Genomic DNA, 19,791 nt, shown 5'->3' on the forward strand with positions numbered 1-19,791 from the left:
TAACCTCCATTTAGCTCTAATTTTCTGATGTCTGTTTATAAAATAGGTCTGTTGATTGCACACAAATAGTTAACATGCCATTAGGTGCTAATCATCAAATGGTCTTTTTCTTTCAAATAAATACTGATGACTCTCTTGTGACAGTACACTGTACTCTGTGTGACTTAAATACTTCAGCTGCACAAAACTGCAATATTCTGCAGTTCCTGGATAAATAAAATATTTGAGACTATAAAAAGAGTTTATTGACAAAAAATGGAACATACATGGCAAAATAATATCCAGATCTTTCATTATTATATAAAATACGTTTAATAAAGCTTGGTTGTATACAAAATTGTTGTATTGAATTTAAAATGATTACATATAATACTGTACAAGAACTGCTGCAAACATTTGAGTATCTAAGGAGGTAAGTTATCTCTAACAAATGAAAATACTTTATCATCAATAAACCTTCCCATTTTAGGGAATATCAGTAAAATAAATCCAACCACAGACAGTTAACGATGTTTTACTGGTTTAGAATATAAAATTTACTGAACAGTCCAATAAAATACTGACACATTTGTGTAATACGTTTCCAACACTTCTATATACAGCTTGCATAAAACTATTTTGTCATACAAACAAAACACTTGTTTATGTTAGTTAATGACATCACTGTCTAATGTTAAAGCTGTTGTCCTGTGCACAAACATTAATTTCCCGTGAAAAATTTAAAAATGACAATTGTTTGAGCTGCCTCACTTCACACACCTGATTGCACAGCAAATATAAACAATAATTAAACATCATTATCTATTAACTATATCCTATAAAATACCATCACCATTACCCGTAACTGATACGGGTTTGGACGGATACCGATAAGACCAATACTGGTGCATATAATACTCTCTGTAGAAGAAAAATAAAATTTCATTGTTCTTATTCCTGTCTACAGTAGACACTTGTGTTATCAAAATACTTTTCTTTACTGTTTCCCAACTGGCATAGCAGATAAAGAAAGTGCGTCTCCATTCTTTGTCATATGTTAATGACAAGAGAAAGTGAATTTAGAGGTTCCTGCTAAAAGTCAACAAAGTTCGTAGCTTATGCTGACGTTGCCTTTGAAATAAAAGGCTATACCTGTCCAGGGCGTCAATGAATATACTGCAGAAAGAAAAAATATTTTGAAGCGATAAAAGAAATATTTATATACTTGATGTGGAAAATGGCAACTAAACTTGCTAATGCTGCAATAGTTACTCCGCTACAGCAAAAACTGCTCAACTAGCATGTCTATAAATCTTGTAAATGAAGTCATGACAGCTTTGGTGACAATAAACCATGAAGCCAGTGGGGATATAAAGAAAAGTGTGCTGATAGTAAAGTGATAACAGAATTAACAGATTACCTTCATTTTATGTACATATTCATAGGCATAACAAATGATACACAGCATGTACACTAATGAGAATATCTCCTCCATTAAAGCAGATATGTAGGGGCCCCCCCTCTACACACACACACACACACACACACACACACACACACACACACACACAGAGAGAGAGAGAGAGAGAGAGAGAGAGAGAGAGAGATATTTTAATTGTCATCACTACTTTTTCTTGCTGGTAGTACATTCCAAGGGGATGTCAAATTCATTAAAAATACATACTGTGATACTAACAATCAAACTTATTTTGTCATATGTACAGATAATTATCATCTTGAAATTTCAGACTTACTTACATCATTTGTGGTACATATTCTGTCATAATTTATGATACAATAATACTCCCAACTTTCATGCATTTGTGTTAGGTACCATCCAAAACGATACACTAGCTTTAACATACTTGAGTACAATTTTAAGGAATTTTTATAGCTAACTACAACTGGAGGATTGAAAATATTTCAAAGTTGTCTCACACACTTTTGTGACACATGAGAAATAACCCTAGTATCTGTTTGAGACAATCACACAAATTTAACTAAGGCACACATCTTTTTACATTCCTTTCAGACATTTATAATGCTTCCCTTAAAATTTAACACACAAAGATATGTACAATAAAATACAAATATCTCGCCTTAAGTAATAATTTTTGTTATACTAGAGATAGATAACTGGGTACAACTACTTGTCTAATAGAGTCTCTGCACAGAAATAATATGCTGTTCCCCAAAGTTAAGAGTGTGGGGTTGGCAGAGGGCGAGAGGATACAACGTACGATGAAACAGAGAAATGAATCATTGCTTAGAAACAAGTTTTGCAACCCCATTTCTCGTATAACAAAAATTGCAACTCAAGAAGAGAGACTACTTTAGTTACGGAAACATAATCACAGATGTGGACGGAAAAAGACTTTTTATATAAAATGTGGTATTCATTAAAAATTAAGCAAAAATATTTCATTTTAAGCATAAAATATTTTGAATATATTACAGTCTTGATTCAGTAATTGATAAAGAATTACTAACATTTAGGCTAACAATTGTTAGCTAAATACATTACAGAAACAGTCTAAGGATACCGACATGTGAGTAACAAATGCGTATAATTGATCAGTAAAGTAGATCTAATCTTTTCCAATATTTAAATACAACCCAAACAAAGGCAACAGATAACCAGATGTAACAAACAAGCACTGGCATTCTGTGAAACTGTTTATGCTGATTCCAGCAGATATACCAAATCAGCAACTGGTATCAGCATGAATACGTTCTAACAATTCAAACACTGTTCTCGAAGGGAAGTGTAACCACTAATGAGATTCCACATCTGAACTATAATTTGTATGACTATAAGGGCACTTACGGTGTAGAAATTTGTGCTTAGTTACACAATTTCCAAAGGCTTCAGAAGCAAAAGGAAACCAAATACTATCACAAGCACTGATGACTTGACAGCAACTACATTGCTTCCATTCAGCAGAGACTCATCACCTATATAAAAAAAAAGAAAAAAAAATCTAATTAATGTATGTATTAATGTATGTTAAAAGTAACAAAAATTATATCAGAGGACAAGCTTACTCAATAATTGATATATATTTTCAAAGAGTACCTTCATCTAAATACAACAACCGTGGATCAGTATAAAAAGCACACACAAAGAAAGATGGTTTAATTGTCTCAAATTGTGAAATAATAACTGCACCATTTAATTTTTTCAAATATTAGTGAACAAGACAAGTCCCGTTCAACACTGTGGTAACAAAACAAATAATTTAGTATAACAACACAGGCTCTGTACACCTCAATTTTCGATTTAGGTTTATGTCCTATAAATTGAAATAATCAGAAAGTGAATGTCATGCAATAACTCTTACAACAATAATTTAGTGTGATTAATAACATTCATTCACCTTTTAGAGACAAGTGCTACAAAATGGTAACAATCTTCTGACTCTGCATAAACAGATTAGAAAGTTTGTTTGTACATCATCACAGACAAGACAGCATAAAAAAAAGTCAGCTAAATGAAGTATATATCTGCTTATGAGATTGTCTGAATATTCTTGTGTTGCAGTGTGTGTCCCCGCCCGTTTGTCCTTCACTGAGAATGTATATAAACATATTATAGAGTTTCTTTTAACACATACCCTGGATGTTTGAAAGTTGGCACCACAAACTCTTCACCATGCGGGATCCATCTTTTGCAACAAAATAAGATAAAGTATGTGATGTGACAACACTGCAATATGGACAATGTGGTTGAGTCTTATTTCAAAACTCTAGGGTCTTCAATAATTGAGTGGTAAAGTCGTCATTCCTCATACCAAAGATCTTTAGCTTGAACCCAGCCAGTTTCGATAGGAGTATAATTTACTGGTTTCAGTGTAATTTTACTTAATACTACATACAAACACATTTTGGCATTCAACTCATCTTATTAACCATTGGGGTATTTTTTTATACAGAGATATTGTGCAAAACAGAATCTGATGCTGCTAGAACCACAACCACAGATATTTTGTAGCACACTACAATGAAAACCACTGAAAATATTTACAAGCCTTCTTCTGGACTGTTATCACTGGGGACAATACTAACTTCTGAAAGTAAAAACATATAAGAGAGAGCACTCTGCAATGTGTGAGCGCAATTGGTAATCATTGCTGCACAGAGGAGTGCTGTCAATTCCTGTTTTGTTGGTTGCTGCCACACACAAACAGCACCAGATGGTCAGCCAGAAAGAAATCCACGAGATTCAAATAAGGAGGCCATGTCTGCAACCAAATGGAACCACTGTGCAAGATTACCAATCTCGCCACTCGTACTTTAAGTAACGTTGCACAACAGGTCTGTGACAAGCTGACGCACCAGTCTTTTCGCCTCCAGCACTGTTGAAGTTAAACCTGGATATACTTCTTTACAAAAAGGGTTTTGTTGTGCTAGTAACAGGTTTTCAATATAATATATTTGAAGCCTGTGGATTCTCAACATTGAATGTTGCCACATCACATGTTCTAGGCAATATTTTCTCAGGAAACATGGATTACACAACATGTTTGTAAAGGAATTTAAAGCTGGAGACTAAATCACATGGTAATAGCTTCAGTAGGAATGTCACAAGACCATGTACGTATAAAACGTGTGCATGCGAGCACAAAACACACACACACACACACACACACACACACACACACACACACACACACACACACACAAGCAAACTTTCATTTGTGTTTTTTTTGCATACATGAGATGTTGAGTAATGGCCTTGTGACAATATTTTGGTAAAAAATGCGCCACTGTGGTCCCAAGCATTCATCTCATTTGATTGGGCTATGTTATTCTGTGTCAGTCTCAAAAACCATAAGGGAATCTATTACACATAATTAACAATGTTACTTGCTAACAGACAGCCAAAATGTAATTTTGGACATCCTTGCCAATGATGGTAAGAATCACCAGATTCTAATCAAAAAGTCTAATTAGTGAGTATTACTCATTTAGTTTAGAATATGGATGCCCAAACCATGTCCCTCATGCGACCCAAAGCAAGTATCAATGTGGCCCAAGAAGTGAGTGTCTATCAAAAAATTCCATGAAATTTCATTTATGAAAAGCGATGATAAATTGGATATTTTCCATTTGAAACTTCCGCCACAGATGCTATTCTCTCATTGGTGTATCCTCTTCTTATTTTTAACATTACCGCTCTTGCTATACTTGGCTGGACACCCCGCGTTTAGAAAGAACACCCACTTGTTTTATTAAATAATCAGTCTTTCTGTTATAATTCCCATTTAACTTGAAATTCTACTTAAAAAAAAAAAACACTATCTGTCAAATTTACACAGCTATATTAACAGTTCACTGAAATACAAATATACCTTGAACCATGGCCTAGCGCCCAAAAAACAAAAGTTACCAAGGACGTACATAATGGCTGTGACAGCCTGCACTGTATGGTCAAATACTAGCCTCGTTTGAGCATAATTTGGCACATATGGACAAGTTTTAACCACCTCCTCTCCTTCCTGCCCATAATCTGAACTCCATTAGCAATCAATTAAATGACTGTCTCAGAATGAAGAATCTGTTACAGACCTCATCCCTCACTGCCCCAATAGCTGTAGACATCAACTTGCAGCAGTCTTGATGTGCCAATGGCATATGAATCAGGTCTTTCCAGTATTATGATAAACACTGTTACAAACATGCAAGCTGCAAATAGTTGTATTCTCCACAATATTAATAACTTTTAGTATTTAAATGCTTAATAGTAATTCAGGTTATGTAGCACGGGCTATGATGTCAATACCAACACCAATTACACACTGACTTTATACTGTGAGGGAAGGAGCTATATCAGAAATTCAGTTTCAGTCTCTGCACTGACATAGCTTGTTTGATTCTCCCAAGACAACATTTACTGAATTGTGAATGCTTTTTTTCTGTTGCAAAGAAAGTATGTAGTAAGTACAGGGTGTGTCCAGAAAGTAAGGCGTCACATTCTCGTTTGTGACGCGACTGTGTTGCAGAGCAGTTGTACCAGTTGGGAACGGACCCTTAGCTTTCTAGCAGCAGGTATTTCTATTATCTCTGTGCTCTTGGAGAGTTAGGATGGCTTCTTCTGTAAGCCTCTATGTAGTGGTCATGTTGAGCAACACTATACGGTTTAAGATTTATGTGAAGCTACACAAGAGGCTGCTGGAAACTTTTGGAATGCTTGAGGAAGCCTTTAGGGATGATTGCCTTCCCATATCACAGTCGAAAAGGTGGCACAAGATACTTAAAAAAGGTCAGGAGGAGGTCGGTGACGAAGCCCGTGCAGGATGTCTGTCAACATCATGAACGGGTTATTTTGTTTTGTTTTAGGGTGCAAAAACAACTAAGGTCATATGTGCCCATATCAGAACCAAAGAACATTATGAAGAGAAAAATGACTACATGTTAAGCCCAATCGATGGAAGGAAAGACAGCTAAAAACAGGGACTTGGAGGAAGGTCCATAAAATACGCCACAGAGAAACGGAGGTCTTGAACTAAAAATTAAATGTTCTTCGCCAGCTGCTACGACGGATAAAAAGTAAAACAAAGTAGACAGCGAGCACATCAGTCCCTAAAATGGTCAATAACTCAGGCAGCAAACATAAACGAGAACGTAAGTTATTAAAAAAAAGGGCATTCCATCAGGAAATAGTGAACCATTCAGAAGTCGAGGTCAATGAGCATATAATGGTGGGGGAGCACCACTTAACAAATGGCGATGGCTAAAAATGACAGTGCCCAATATGCAGCCCAGCTAAAACGATCTCCTCGCAGGAAGAGGGCCAAGACAAGGTCGTCCAAGGCGATGGGAAAGGCTTAATTCCTCAGAGCTTGTTCCCACGAAGGAAGGGCCAGTGGTGGTGCCAAAGTGACACCACCTGCTGACAGACGGCAATACAGAGACCATCGGAGGGAATGGAAGAACTAGCAGTGTCAACGGCCTCGTCTCCCGACAGATTGAAACGACCAGGAATCCACATACACATCATAGTGGATCCATCAAGAGCGAGCAAGTGTCCACTTTCCTGGACCCATTGCACTAAGGGATGGACGGTGTACAGCATACTAAGGCTCTGAAGGGCACAGAGAGTTGGAGCAGCTGACACAATTGAAAAGCCTGTGTCGCTGGATGCACTGCATGGCCCGATTCAGGGCAAAAAGCTCTGCTGTAAATACTGAGAAGTGTTCCAGAAGTTGATACTCAAAATAATTGGTGCCAATGACGAAAGCACACCCGACACCACAGTCAGTTCGAGAGCCATCAGTGTACACAAAGGTAAAATCACGATGTTCCGTGCGAAGGTTGTGAAACTTATGGCAATAGAGTGAGGCTGGGGAAGTGTCCCTAGGAAGCAAATGAAGGCCAAGATGAACGCGGGCCACTGCATGAAGCGAAGGTGGTGAAGGGTTTCCACTCCTTGGGAAAGTGGCAGGTAGCGTGAAGTTAAGCTGCCAGAGCAAGAGCCGAAAATGAACTCCAGGAGGTAACAGAGAAAAGGGATGTGCCCCATACCGGCGATTAAAGCAGTCATCAAAGAAGGAGGCATAGGCTGAGTTACCAGGCATGGCAGACGAATGGCATGCATATCTGCTGAGGAGAACTTCATGCCGGTATGACAGCGGTAGTTTGGCACCTTCTGCATACAGACTCTCAACTGACCTAGAGTAAAAGGCGCCAATTGCCAAATGGATGCCACCGTGATGGTGGACGGTGTTGAGACGGTGTAACAAATGAAACACCCATATTCTAGTTTCGAACGAACAAGGGACCAGTATAAACGGAGGAAGGTGCTGCTCCCCAGGAAGTACCACTGAGGATACAAAGGACACTGAGGGCTGCCAGGTAGCACACACGAGAGGATGAAGAAAGTTTCCTATCGAGCACGAGCCCCGGAAATTTCGTAGTTTCAATGAATGGAAGTAAACAAGCCCAAGATGTAAAGTCACTAGAAGAAACCAATTGCACTGCCAGAAATTCATCGGCTGAGATATCAGTGAAGATGCCGCTTAAGGACTCAAGTCCGTGGAGAACTGCAATGGATTGCAGAATTGTCAACGAAAAGGGAGCCGGAGACACCCGGCGCGAGACAGGTCATTCATTATAAGGTTAATGGATGACACTCTGGACGGAACCCTGAAGCAAACCGTTTTCCTGGATAAAGGTGTCCGACAAGGTAGAACCCACAGACTTTTAAAAATTCCTGAAGGAAACAGGGCATGCAGCCTCGGAAGCTTCACGTGTAGAGAGTATGGAGGATACCAATCCTCTAACAGGTGTCGTAGGCTTTCTCCAAATCGAAAAACATGGCCACAGTCTGGTATATCCGCAGAAAATCATTCATGACATGAGTGGAAAAAGTGATGAGATGGTCAACCGCAGAATGGTGTGCTTGAAATCCATACTGTTCAGTGGTTAGTAAATTGCAAGACTTGACCCACCATACCAGCGTAGCATGAATCGTATGTTCTATAACCTTGCAAACACAGCTGGTGAGATAAATGGGGTGGTAACTAGAAGGAAGGCGTTTTTCTTTACCAGGCTCAGGTATGGCTATGACAGTGTCTTCATGCCAGCGACTGGGAAATGTGCCCTCTGCCCAGATGCGATTGTACGTATGAAGGAGAAAGTGCTTGCCCGCAAGAGAAAGGTGCTGCAACACCTGAACGTGAACATCATCTGGCCATAGGGTGGAGGATTGGGATGAAGGGAGAGCATGATCTAGCTCCCTCATAATAAAGGCAGCATTGTGGCACTCACTATTGTGAGATGAGAAGGGTATCTCCAAAGCCTCCTCCACTCGTTTCTGTTGGAGGAAAGCAGTGTGACAGTGGGAGGAGCTCAAAATCTCCACAAAATGGCGGCCCAAGGTGTTGGGAGATAGCAACAGGGTCCATAATGACATCGTCTGCTACTGTCAGGCCAGAACTGGGGAATGGACCTTGGTCCCAAAGAGCCATGAGAGAGTGGCCCACATGACAGAAAATGGAATGGAACTGTTAAAAGAACCAGTAAATAAAATCCAGCTAGCTTCTTGCTATACTGAAGAACGTGACGACACTGTGCACACAACTGTTTATAACGTCAACAGTTTGCCACCACAGAGAGGATGTCTCCGCACGTGAATTGCGTCACTGCACACCTTAGCCCACGCATTAAAGTCACCGAGCAGCAGAAAGGGGTGAGGGAGATGCCCAATGACATGGAGGAAATGTGCCCTGATGACACCGAATGATGGAGGGATTAAACAGCACAAAGGGAAAAGGTCAAGTGAGGAAGGAAAATGAGGATTGCAACAGCTTGAAGCTGGGTAGTGAGGACATGAATGTCATTCCAGATGAGCAGCATGATTCCCCCATGAGATGGTATGCTCTCCTCGGGGGAAGGTCAAAGCAGACTGGGAAGAGATTCGAGAGATCAAAGCGGTCATGAGGATGCAATTTTGTTTCCTGGAGGCAGAGAACAATCAGACACTGCGATTCTAAGAGCAGCCCTAAGTCCTCTTTGTTGGATCAAAGGCCACGAACATTCCATTGGAGGAGAGTCATGACAAGGAAAGGGGAGGAAGGAAAAAAATGAAGTGCCAGCCTTCGAAGACTCCTTGCTAGTGGGCGCACAGTCTGGAGGATCTTGCTTCACGAGATCTACAGAGATGTTGGCAGTCTCCATCTTTCGGCCTGTGGGGCCAGGGCAAAACACAGTTGGTGGTGTGCACCAGTGACACGGAGGTCGGCAGTGTGCGCCGGTGACACGGAGGTCGGCAGTGTGCGCCGGTGACACGGAGGTCGGCAGTGTGCGCCGGTGACACGGAGGTCGGCAGTGTGCGCTGGTGACACGGAGGTCAGCCGGGCGAGGATATCACATAGTGACACCGTTTACAAGACTGTCTAGATGGCGAAGCAGAAGACCATTTGACTTCTTGGTCCGTTTCGGGTTGGCAAAGGAAGCCTCAGAAGTATGTTGGCTGGAACGATGTAGGAACTCTTCATGGTAATATTCCTCCTATCCTTTCTGCCCTGCCAATTGTGTAGCACGTGACTCGACCACATGAGGTCAATGTTTGGTAGCTTGTTGCAGAGCTGGAGGAGGAAAGGGGGACAGTACCATGGCACTGGGTGATTTTGCAACTGCTGTGCTGAATTTGAGGTCATATGTTTGTGTGGCTATGTCCTTCATGGAGCGAGATGTAGCAACAACAGTACTGTAAGTGCCAGATAGTAAAATGCAGTGTTTGCAAGTAGTCAGCAACTTGCAAGTGACCAGGTAAGGCACTTTTCCCTTCACTTCGATCTCCTGGATAGGCCGCTCATCAAGATATACGGGACAATCTCGGGAGGAGACAGCACGGTCGCCATTTCAGTTGATACAGTGGGGAGAAGGAGGCGGACTATCGACGCTGAGCTTCCCCACCATAGGTTACACATTTGACCCTGAGTCGACAGGACATTCGAATGTGGTTGGAACGATGACACTGGTAGCAGCGCATCGAGTTCAGAATGTACAGTCAGACTGTGATAACTTCACAACCTGCTGTGACCTTTGGCGGAAGCACCACAATACCAAAAGTGAGAAAAGGAGAGCATGTGGGCATTAAGGGTGCATCTACCTTTTTCTTCTCTCAATGGACTGCAATGACACCCTAATCAGAGAGGTACATATGGATTTCTGCCTTGGTCAGACTGTCGAGCAACCTAGTGTAAATAACACCATAGGAAGAACTCAGCATTCGATGGGCCTCGACGCGAACAGGATAGCTACAGAAGAGTGAGGCGGCAAGCAATTGTTGTGCTTGAAAATCAGAAGTAGTCTCCAAAAGCAAAGTGCCATTGTGCAAACGAGAGCAGGATTTCATAGGGCGGGCAAGTGCATCAACACCTCTCCGAATAACAAAGGGATTTACTGTTTCAAAGGACTGACCATCTTCAGTACGTGAAACCACGATGTACTGTTGTGCAGGTGGGAGGGTCTTTGAATCGTGAGCTTCATTCCGTTTTCGTTTGGCAGACGTTGACTGTGAAGATGATGATTGCCACGTTGCGAGAAAATCCCCCATGATTGCCAGTGTCTCTGTGGCACGCTCCTTCCAACTGGGGGCCCCCTCAGAGGGGAGCACACCTGCCTTAGGTGATTGTTCATACCTCACATCACACCTACCAAACACCTGACAGAGGGACCAATCAGCAATTTGGAAAGGTAGCAGTTAGACAAGCACCCCTCCCTGGACCTGGCCTGTACCAGGTGGTACATGTGAACCCTACCTGTCAACACGGGGCTGGGAACTACATGTTACCCAGTCAGCTGTTACACATCAGATGCGTGGGCCAGCCTTCAGGAATGCAAAGGGAGGAAGAAGGAAAAAGAGGAACCTGAAACGCAGAAATGGAGGAATAGTAGGAGAAGGTGAATGAAGAAAAAAAGGAATGAAAAGCAGTGGAGAAACTGTTCTGATGTCAGTTACTGCAAATGCAGAACACACTCCGAAAAACATGCCAGGCATGTTCCCCAAGGGAGAGGAAAAGGAACAGCAAGAGGACAGACATGCAGCACAGATGGAAAAAGATGCTGCAAAGGCTGGGGCCCCTTGGTAGCCAAGCACGAACCTGCCGTATAGCAGCAAGCCCCCTGGGAGGATCATGAACGTGTGAACATGAGTCTCATATGCACCAGATACTGAATTCAGACCACTGAAAGAGTGTTCACTTGATGCTGGCATCATTGAACTTGCCAAAAATGGTTGTCCACGAAATTGTATCAGAATATATGTGCAAAACTTGTGCCCACAGTTTTGACCAATGTGCAAAAGCAACAATTAGTGGAAGTGTGTGAAGCATTCTAGCAATTCTATGAAGATGACCCTAATTTCCTGGACAACATGATCACTGGGGATGAGTAATGGGGTTTTCACTACAATCTGGAGTCAAAGAGGCAGAGTACGGAATGGCAATGATGTTGTCGTTGCACCAAAAGAAAGTTCACACGAGCAAGTCTCATGTGAAGTCCATGCTCATTGTTTTTTCTGATGTAATGGGGAGAGTGCACCTCACCCCCTGGTCAGACTGTCAATGCTCAATTTAACAAATAAGTGTTTCAGAGACTGAATTGCAGGGCAGCCTGCATCTGAAAGGAGTTCTCTACTTTGAGCAGACTGCTCCATGACAATGTTCCAGCTTACACTGCCTTTGTTGTCACTGCCTACCTGACCTAGATTGGTGTGACAAAGGTGCACTGCCGCCCTACAGTCCTGACGTTACTGGACAAACCACATAAATTCTAAGTCAAGAATCACATTAACAAAGTATAGAAGTTGACCAATACGGACGCTTATCTCAATTGACTTATTAAAGTGATGGCAGTGATAGTAATAACAGTGGCAGCAAATGTGCTAGAAGTGCCCGTGAAAGCAATGACATGGTCACCTGCCAGCAGTATCACTGACACAATCGGAATCCAGTTGTTATAGTCTCTAATTACAGAAAAGGAAGATAACAGGTATGTGTCATTCAATTGTCGAATATTTTTAAGGTGAGTAGTAGCAGAGCTGTGTGCTCTCACTCCAATTAGTGTCCAGTTTTCTCACTGGACACACATCTCTCAGCCCGTACTACACCGTGTCAACTGTACGAAACACGACAAAACAAACAACACATATATACACACATGCTATTAATCATCCAACAAACGTGGACTTCTAAGTACTCAGAAATTCATGCTTAAGCATGTATACCTAACACATGCCAACACAGACCATGAAACAGTTTGCAATGTAACATTCTTTTTTAGACCACACTACAACAGTCAAAGATATTTTGACAACAAAGCTTACAGGGAATCTGTATTTTTTTTTCATTTCTATAGTAACTCAGTCTTGTAACAGCATGCACAACAGCACTGGAAAGATAGAAAAGCACCACACTCACAAACGGGTGTGCACGTGCGTACCCACACACACTCACACACACATGCACTGTATTATAATTATAAATCTTACTTCCAAGCAAGACTTCTCCACAAATCCTTGTAACAAAGGCACTAAGAAACAAAGTTTCCTAAGAAAAGAAGTAACATACAAAATTATTAATTGTATCTTAAAGAAAATGTTCAATATGCACAATTTAGTATACAATATCGAAACTCAATTAAGAAAGAAAAAAAAAAAAAAAAAAAAAAAAAAAAAAAAAAAAAAAAAAAACTCTTACTTATCCAAAAAGTACACTATCCTGAAAATTTATATCTGATGCTACCAATACTTTCACTCTGAGCTGTTACTTAACTTGCTTTATTGTAAAGCACCTTCAGTGGCTTTAAAATGAAGCCAAACACATATTTTCTAAGACTTTTATTACAGCTGCAAAAGATGGTATATAGCCTATAACTTGTATAAATGGTCTTAACGAAGCATCCTGTGTGCCCTGAAAGGGGATGATTTTGGTGACATTCAGTGTGTTGCAGGCAACACAGTAATGGAGGTACTATCCCAAGCTCATCACTATGTTTCTGAACACCACTGAAATACAAGCTATTATCATATCAATTCATGTACAGTGACAGGCTTAGACAACATCTCACATTACAATGCAGCACATAACCTGTACCTCTTGTGCCCACAAGGCACAATGTAACCTCCTGATCACTCCATAACCTGTCACAAGAGACCATCAATGTTTACCTCTGAGAATAGTTATGTATAATAGTTCCTTCTGTCCACGGTGGTGTAACAGATCAAATCTATAGTGGATAAGGAAATTTGCGACTGATACAGAAATAGTAATATTTCTATTTTGATTAGTGGTCCCCACAACATATCATAATGGATAAAATAGTTGCAGATGCTAATATTGTGAGGAACTGATGAAAGGTTATCCTAAAGCTTAACAGAAATCCATAATATTAGTTATTTTTTGTTTTTAGGGCTCTCTTCTGCAGCCGCATTTATACAAGTTATAGGTTATATACAACCTTTTGCAACTGTAATAAAAGTCTTAGAATATTTGTGTTTGGCTTTATTTTAAAGCCACTGAAGGTGCTTTAAAATAAAGCAAAATGTGTGCAGCCTAAATAATACTTTTATTACAGCCACAAAAGATGGTATATAACCTATATTACTCGAGAATATTAGCTCTCTCTCTCTCTCTCTCTCTCTCTCTCTCTCTCTCTCTCTCTCTCTCTCACACACACACACACACACACACACACACACACACACACACACACACACACACACACACACAGATTTGTCTCTGCATCATGAATTTAAAATGATAACCAGAATTGTCAGTCAATAATGCACAAAAACTTTCCAGCATGAAGGAAATGTAAAATACCATGAAGCAAATGGAGCACAGATACTGAAATCTGACTACCATGTTTTGCATCTAACATCATGTGGAGGTGCTATCAGAATTCAGAAGTTTACAACCTGCACAGCATTCAATGAGGATTAGGTATTAAAAACATCAATAAAAATAGTTATGCATCAACTGTGATTCTTCTACAGAAACTACTGCATCTGACTCTTCTATAGACACTAGTGTACCACTGTGAAGGCACTATTAAGAGGAACTTTAGAGTCCATGTGGAAAAAAACATATAGCTCGTTTTCATGATGTAATGTGAGAGGATGCTATTAATATACATTGTATGCATCTGAAGTGCTTCTGTGGCCACATGTTGGTCTGAAGTTAAAATAATACCATAGTTTGTCTAAATTCTGGAAGGCCACATATGACACCCAAAAATAATTTTTATCTTCCTGGAAATCAGTCCATGTTAAATTTTGGTCAATGGGATTTTTACAACATTCTATCCACAAATTGTTCCAGTTTCTTCAGAGAGGCAGGAACGGGTAATAACCCACCGATTCTCGAACACAATTTTTATAATGAGAGTCTTTGGCAAAACCTATCTGCCTTCTTGCTGTGCTTATCTCGAGCTTCTCACACCACCACCACCACGAGCTGACTGTCATGACTGATGCTGTGCTGGTATTTTAACTGATACAGCATTTGCATTTTTTGTGTAAAGGTTGCTTAAATTACATTTAATCTTGAAGTGAGAGAAAGAAAGAAAGCAAGAGAGAGAGAGAGAGAGAGAGAGAGAGAGAGAGAGAGAGAGAGAGAGAGAGAGAACGAATTTATTCAGGCAACTGTCTGTAAATTATTTAATGCTTTTACACTTGTGTTTGTTTCTTGTTGCAATACCATGTTAGCACAACAATGTTTCTTATTCATCTTGGAGATCTTTACCTTATGGACATGAGTCTAATTCGTATTGTGCAACAAGGTTAATTCCCAATTCAATCACAATAACCAAGGTTTTTTATGTATCAGTAATGACAGTAAATGTAATATTAGAAAGTCCTGGGTGGAAAATAATTAATGGAAGGAGTGAAGGTAATAACTGACCATAGAGTGGAGATGCTGATCATTCGAAGGCACAAATACGAGACTACAGACTGAAAACATTACTATGCTCTAGGTCGATGTTCTTCTTCAGAGAGAAGTAGGACAAAATATACATACAAACACACATACCACTCCATGGCTACACTGTCCCAGTAAACTACACCGTACAAATGTTGCATGTAGTGCCGGTACAATGGTGAAGACTGAGACAATGTAGTTGTACAGGTGTGTGTGTGTGTGTGTGTGTGTGTGTGTGTGTGTGTGTGTGTGTGTGTGCGCGCGCGTGAGCAAGCTCATGCATGTGCGTGCGCAGCACGTGCGCTGTACTGGTTAGCTCTGAAGGACATCACGAAAAAGCTTAGTTTTTGCGTTTGTGCCTGTCAGCCACTAAACTCTGTAACTATACAATGAGTTGCTATCATTATTCTTTCCATTACATTCATTCAGTAATGACACAAACATTTTTATTCTCTCAATACAGCGAATACATATGTTGCTCTACAGACACTATCCTCATTATATTCCATACATGATTTTGACTCTCTTCTGTGTATCTTGCTCGCAAAGTTCATACTCCTAGCCTCTTCAACCACATCTCTGATGCTTCACAACATTCTCTGTAACAAGCTACTGCCAAATTGCGTATGTCAGTGCTGGAGGTCTGTTAAGGCCCCCGTAAACGATCAAACATTTTGTGAAACTTAACTATGCTTGTCAAATATTTGGCCAGGTATGGTGCAGTTTCAAGTGTTTGTCAAGCATAGATTGTTTCTGATGTGTTTGAGAGAAATTCTGATTGACAGAAAGTTTGACAAGATGGCAGACATTGTTTGTGTTGATGTTTCACCACATTTGTTTAGTGAAAAATTGATTTATTATGATTTATCTCATTTTATCATGAGTTTCTGCTACTATGAAAACTACGATCAAGTATAAAAACAAAATGGCACAGACAATTATTAAAATAGTAGAGGTACCATATCTTTCCTAGCCATATATTACACATGAAGAGGTTATGAACAAAATCAATATTTTACACATACAGTGACATACAAGTGGAGTGGAATGAAATAAAAGAAATTGAAGTTCTCTGGTTGTTCCATGGACGATATGGGCTGTATGTTCACATATTGAGGTATTTTAATGACCTGTCATTAAATGACCAAGTAGAAGAGAATAAGTTTTTGCATACTTTGTGTCTTCTTTTTCAATGTGAGGTTGAAGTAATGATGAACAAGTTATTAAGCGTTTCACTGCCCATCTGCAGGAGGTTTTTTTAATCATCAGGTTCTATCTGAAACATTCCCATTAACAGGTTTCCAGTTGCATATTTCTCATTTTAAACCATTCCCTTGACCAGCACCTTGTTTTCTTCTTCTTTAAACACAGTGCAGAGGCAGAAATGCTCTATCAACATCTGTAGCCATTTCCACTAGTGTCAAAAGACAGTGTACAGGAAAAGTTTCTACTTCAAAAGTAAGGTTAAATTGACCAGCTTTCTTAGTAAATGTATGTGCTTGCTTCACACATTCATGGCTAGACAAAAGTGAACTTGATGGCTAAGTTTGCTCTTTCAGGTGGGACTTAATGACTTTGGACTTAATTTATTCTTCTTTAAACATAGTGCCAAAGTCAATGCCAGGACTTCTTTGTTAGGATTTGTAGCTGTACTCACTATGCTCAAACTACACACAAACACGAATAGTGTCTACTTCAAAGTGAGGTTAAACGGACAAACATTGTTTGAACATGTATGGGGTTGCTTGGGAAATCCATGGCTAGATAATAGCAATTTTATCAAAAACATTTGAGCATTTACAGGGGCCTTTAGCCATTTACACACTGAATCTAATCAGTACTGAGACACCAATGAAAATTTAATCAGCCACTGAGCTGTTGCTTCCCTGTATTGCTTTAGGCACAGTCACAGCTAAAGGTGAATTATGAATAAACCACACAAGGAAGGAACATTAGGATTTAATGTTACATCCATGACAAAGTGATTGAAGATGGATCAAGAGTTCAAATACTACAAGGATGGGGAAGGAAATCAGTGATTTTCTTTTCAAAGGCAAGAGCCTGACATTCATCTCAAGGAAATCACAGACAATCCATTGGATGACCAGACACAGGTTTGAACCTCACTCATCCCAAATGCAGGTCCACTGTGCTAGTCACTTGCTTGGTAAGTGAATAAATGAGACACTCTAAGCCTGTCTCCAATAAATACAATAATGGCTCAATAATATTAACATCATTTGGCAATTGTGGAGACCAGAGTAGATATGTTAGTTTATGCTTGTTTTCATCAGACCAATGTATGTCACTTTCAAGTGTGTGAGATATCACCACTATCTTGGAAGATGTAATCCTGAGGTCGGGACAAAACTTGGTTTACTGGATGTACAGTACCCTCTTTCTGTATGAGCATAGCACGCACTAAAACACACATCATCACTGGATTCAGGCTTGTATGATTCCTCTAGTACACTTCATACAGTATATTAGAGGTTTCGATTAGTCAGGATTTGTTATCCCTGGAGCACTGTGTGTCTCCTCCTGGTTTGTAATATCAGTACTGATGATGAACGGTTTTCTTTTACATAGTTTAGTTCCCACTTTACTACATATGAAGCTGAGCACTGTGGTACATGTCGTCCTGTCACAATAAAAGTTAACAGTTTATTTAAGTGGAGAAAGTTTCCTACAGTTATGACACTGAATGCTGGAAGATCTGTGATTGTTTTCAAAAATGCTCCAACTATGCAGGACTCAATGAACTTGCCACTGTCCGAGGTCTTTAAGGTCCAGAAAAATGATTGATTAATGTAATATCATAGCAATTAGAACACAGTGGAGGCTTATAACAGTTACAGAGATTTCCAGACTGAATTACTCAATAACCCTCCTGGAATAATAAACAAATGTATGAACCTGTATTAATCTATTTCTGAACTTTGCTTCAGAAGTGATTTAAAAAGAAGTATTAAAGATATAGTAGTTCATAGATGCAAACTGTTTAACCCTCTATTGCATGGCTGTTTTTTAGTACATGGGGAAAAAAATTGCCCTGAGGTAGGGTCTGACACACTATGTAACATGTTGAACATCTAACTTTTGACTTGAAACTTCCTGGCAGATTAAAACTGTGTGCCGGACCGAGACTCGAACTCGGGACCTTTGCCTTTCGCAGGCAAGTGCTCTACCAGCTGAGCTACCCAAGCACGACTCACGACCCGTCCTCACAGCCTTACTTTTGCCAGTACCTCGTCTCCTAAGGCTGTGTGGACGGGGCATGAGTCGTGCTTGGGTAGCTCAGCTGGTAGAGCACTTGCCCGCGAAAGGCAAAGGTCCCGAGTTCGAGTCTCGGTCCGGCACACAGTTTTAATTTGCCAGGAAGTTTAATATCAGCATACACTCCGCTGTAGAGTGAAAATTTCATTCTAAATTTTGACTTAATCGATATTTTAGGTTTGTTGCCAAATGGAAACAATTTGAAAATACTGATTAATTACTGTTACAGTGCCCTATAAACATAATCTTTGTTATCATCAAGCATCATTTCACATACCTTAAAAATCTTAGTGGCAAAAATAATTCTCTCTTTCAGCTTCTTTTGTGTATGTTTACATGCACTAGACCTGCAGCAGAGATTATTGATTTTGAACTATTTCTGCCAACATAATGTAGCTAAACTAAGTTTAGCTTGATGCAGTCAGACTGTATGTGTTACAAGAAGGTGATGATATGCATATATGAATGGTTTCCCTACCATTATACATTTTGTGTTTTGTTGCCAAATGGCAACCCCAATGCAATACAGGGTAAATCATCATCTAACCATACACTGTAACCAAAGAATATCTTACTGAACTTCAGGAAAATTTAACACTTACCCATCTGAAAAGTCAATGCCGGAGAAGACATTCGACCATCACCTCCATTTGAAAATGCCAAGACCCTCATGTGATAGATTTTACCTGGTGACAAATTATCCACATATGCTTCTAGCTTGGAACCGACATAAACAATTGTGTCATTTGCTGTGCTCATGTCTTGATCAATCTCCCAAATACGGACCTGGAAAATAAATACATAAATAAATTAAAAATGGAGAGAAAGAGAGTGAAATTAAATATACAGAAGATGAAAGGAACCAAGATTTTCAGAAACAAAAAACAATGATATTTTACAAGGCCTTGTTTTACTGTTGACTTACTTGAGTTCCAGTTTCAAAATGCTTTAAAAAAGAACCACTGCTCAGAAGGATATCATATTTGACTGGATTATTATCAAAGAAGAGGGAAAAGTTGTGGAAACAAAAGAATTTAACAAAAATTTTACTGTAGATGGTGCTGTAAGTGGCGGAATATGCAAAATAAAAGATGTAGGGTTCACGGCT

General features: G+C 39.9%; 1 protein-coding gene across 1 annotated transcript in view; it reads right to left on the minus strand.

Moving 5' to 3' along the window:
• Window positions 1–288: 288 nt before the first annotated feature.
• The window catches only part of LOC126297769 (contactin), a 154,327-nt gene continuing 134,824 nt past the window's right edge, over window positions 289–19,791 (minus strand). Inside the window, exons 21-22 of the mRNA XM_049988944.1 lie at window positions 19,286–19,469; window positions 289–2,934 (exon numbers count right to left, since the gene is read on the minus strand). Coding sequence (XP_049844901.1) covers window positions 2,828–2,934; window positions 19,286–19,469 — 291 coding nt within the window. The 3' untranslated portion in view covers window positions 289–2,827. The remainder of the gene's footprint in view (window positions 2,935–19,285; window positions 19,470–19,791) is intronic.

Source organism: Schistocerca gregaria, chromosome X (assembly GCF_023897955.1).
Source record: "Schistocerca gregaria isolate iqSchGreg1 chromosome X, iqSchGreg1.2, whole genome shotgun sequence".
Lineage (NCBI taxonomy): Eukaryota > Metazoa > Arthropoda > Insecta > Orthoptera > Acrididae > Schistocerca > Schistocerca gregaria.